At 39.7% G+C, this 3,255-nt stretch overlaps 1 protein-coding gene across 2 annotated transcripts in view; it reads left to right on the forward strand.

Moving 5' to 3' along the window:
• rbm42 (RNA binding motif protein 42) overlaps positions 1-1,999 on the forward strand; it is an 11,361-nt gene extending 9,362 nt beyond the window's left edge. For both annotated transcript variants that reach the window (XM_015399099.1, XM_015399100.1), the window contains 4 exons: positions 360-477; positions 980-1,077; positions 1,402-1,498; positions 1,622-1,999. In XM_015399099.1, the coding sequence (XP_015254585.1) occupies positions 360-477; positions 980-1,077; positions 1,402-1,498; positions 1,622-1,734 (426 nt within the window). In that variant the 3' untranslated portion in view covers positions 1,735-1,999. The remainder of the gene's footprint in view (positions 1-359; positions 478-979; positions 1,078-1,401; positions 1,499-1,621) is intronic.
• The last annotated feature ends 1,256 nt before the right edge of the window (positions 2,000-3,255 follow it).

Genomic DNA, 3,255 nt, shown 5'->3' on the forward strand with positions numbered 1-3,255 from the left:
AGAAACAGGACTACACTGAAAAACAGGCCAAGCTCCAACATCTAGAAACAAAGGTGTTGATTAGTTCAAAGGAAGGATGTCGAAACCTAAAGGAAAACCAAGAAGGTTTCCGGATGGAGTCGGAGGACATGAAGGTAGCTGGTGTGACAGAAACAGATAAACTCAGCTGGGTTCGATTTAGGCAGATAGCAACTCCTGTTAGGTTGGAGGCAGACGGGTTTTATCAGCGCCTCTAAAGAGAAAAAGGTCTAAAACAAACAGAATAAACTGCGTGACAAATAACCGTAAAAGTTAGAAACTGTTCTGTGGTCATATCTTCTCTGCCTGGGGTCATTATGCAATGTTTTTTTTTTTCCCAGCCTGTGGAGAGTGTTACAGAGGACAGAAAGAGAGGAAAAAACGAGAAGGTGAAGAAGTGTATCCGCATCGCTGCAGGGTCGACCTGGGAGGACCCCAGTCTGTTGGAGTGGGAGCCAGGTAATAAAACCTGCTGCTGGTTCAAAGCTACCACTGTGATTTTATTTACATTTCTATCTGCATCAACCACAAGCAGCTAATATGGACGCGTCTCTAGAACAGGTTCAAGTTAAACAAGGAAATAAAGGGAGTTTCTTTATTGATCAGATTTGTTATTTATTAAAATGATAGTTTTCCTTGTTACGCATAAAGTTCAGCTAATGAACCAGTGAGGAACATTAGTCAGGGAAGTTCCTCAACATTTATGGTAGTGATGACACCTGAGGCTGCACACAGTCGCCCTCCTTTAAACCAATCTTATCCTCATGGCCTTGAATGCACGGTCCGTCCAGACTCCATCTTTGTGGGTCTTTAAAGCAAAAGTCTGGTCATTATTTATAGCTAAAACTAATCTTTGCTGTAATTGAATGAATTTCTAATGAAGACCTTGATCAGGGGTGATGATCCGAATGTTTCTGAGTTCTGGTTTCTACCTTCTGCTGCTGATCCTGTTCTGTTGCAGATGATTTCCGTATATTCTGTGGCGATCTTGGGAATGAGGTCAACGATGACATCCTGGCTCGAGCCTTCAGCAGATACCCATCATTCCTCAAAGCAAAGGTAGGATTTTTATTTATACATTCACATTATCTTCTAGAACAAATGTGATGAGGCTATAGAAAGTTGTGATTTCACTTCACAGCAGATCTCACCTCCTGATCTGATCTGTGTGAATGAATGTCTGAATTCAAGGCAAAAGCCAGGGACTATAAATATAGAACTAGATAAACCAGATGGGACAAAGGTGAAATAGCTCCTAAGCAAAGGTTTAATGTTATGTTTAATGTGAAGTGTTTATGAACATTGTGAATGTAAATAACTGTGAAAAATACTAATAAACACTTAAATGTTAAATAAAAGGAATGCATTGATTGTCGTCCTCAGGTGGTGAGGGATAAACGGACTGGAAAAACAAAAGGCTACGGCTTTGTCAGCTTCAAAGATCCAAATGACTACGTTAGAGCCATGAGAGAAATGAACGGTCAGTCTCCATCACTACAGCAGTTTGTTCCTGATTCATTTCCAGGACACGCTTCGCTGCTTATGCCACATTTTTTATATGAAGTCAGGATGTGATTCTCCAAACCTCCTCTTGTTCTTCCAGGGAAATACGTCGGGAGTCGACCGATCAAACTGAGGAAAAGTATGTGGAAAGACAGGAATATTGAAGTGGTCCGCAAGAAACAGAAAGAGAAGAAGAAGCTTGGCCTCAGATAATGTTTAAGCTCCTGGAGGCGCGTTTATGTTGGAATGACTGACCTTATGAGTGCTAATGCCATCTCAGCTCCGGGGGAGAACTGTGGTGTAAATAAAGGTTTGGATAAATCAAAGCTCTGCGTCGGTTCTCATAAGGATAGCAGCTCCTGCTAGTGACTGTTTATAGATATGTTCCCTCATCCTGTGTGGAAATCCGCTCATCTGCACCCTTTATGTCAGATTAACTGGTTGTTTTAAACTCTCAAATAAAACGGTATTGTCGTCACTGTGTGTCTTTATTCTAGTGTGCTGCACGCCTGCATCAGTGTCCAGGTTTGGCTAAATTAGCTCATGGTTTCATAACGCAGAAGAAAAAGCTGGAAAAAATGTACTCGATTTTTATTGTTCAATAAATCTGTTCTTCCTTCAGTTAAAAATAGATATATTCAAAACTCTTAAGCCTGAAAGTAGAAGACAGCCGAAGGCAAACTGATTTTATGAACAAAAATAAAGGGAAACCTAAAAGAGAAGGATCCAATTTAAGTAAAAAAAGAAAATAGACCTGAACGAATGCCTGACGTTGAGGGAGGATACTTCCTCTCACAAAACGTCTCACAATCGCAGTAGTCTGGCTTTAGGATGGCAGCTTTATCCATAAACATTTTCATGTTACAACCCAGCTCAGCTAGGGGGAAGTAACATTTAAAGACCAGATGTAATTCAGTTGATAATTTCAATGTGTTTTTGTCAGTTTACTTCAGAACAAATTGGGAAAAGGGAAGTAAAGGAGTCGAAAAATACAATCCAACAAAATCCAAAGCTTAATCTAAGGTTCTTGAAACTCCAAATGAAACTCCAATGACCCAAGGCCACGAAGTCCCGGTAAAGCAGACACAATCAGCACTTAGATAAACATCAGGAGGAACTCTGAACAAAACAGTTGAACCGAATAACACAACCAACATTAAGGGGTTTACATTGTAAATTTACAGCTATAGAAACTATAGAGCCCCGAGGAGCAGCTCTCCTTTGATTGGTCGGACAATCAGACCATTATCCAATCCAGATGAGTCTTGCAACAGGAAAGAAAATGCAGGAAATAGGAAATGACAGGAGGACTGCAAGTTCCCTTAGTGGTTCAAAGTGGACCGCTCTCGCCTATAGGGGCTGATGAGATTTAGGGGCGCCATCTTGGGGCGGTCGACTGCTCTGCTCAGTGTAATGTGTTGGCCAGGCACAGAATCAATTTTAGTTAACTAAAACTCGCTGAATATTGAACTAATTTTCACATTGTTTTTTTTCTGAAAACTTTAGAACTATAGTTATACCAAATGGTTCAGTGCATTTAAATATTCTTAATGTGGTTAAAAGTAATATAATATTCAGACAGGATGTAGGTATGTTGCAAATAACAGCCACTCATACATTTTAACCTTTTTTTTACTACCATATACAAACACATATTTGTACGCAAACATATATACACACATACACACACACACACACACACACATATATATATATATATATATATATATATAT

The sequence above is a fragment of the Cyprinodon variegatus genome, unplaced genomic scaffold (assembly GCF_000732505.1).
Source record: "Cyprinodon variegatus isolate N-32 unplaced genomic scaffold, C_variegatus-1.0 Scaffold988, whole genome shotgun sequence".
NCBI classification, from domain to species: Eukaryota; Metazoa; Chordata; class Actinopteri; order Cyprinodontiformes; family Cyprinodontidae; genus Cyprinodon; species Cyprinodon variegatus.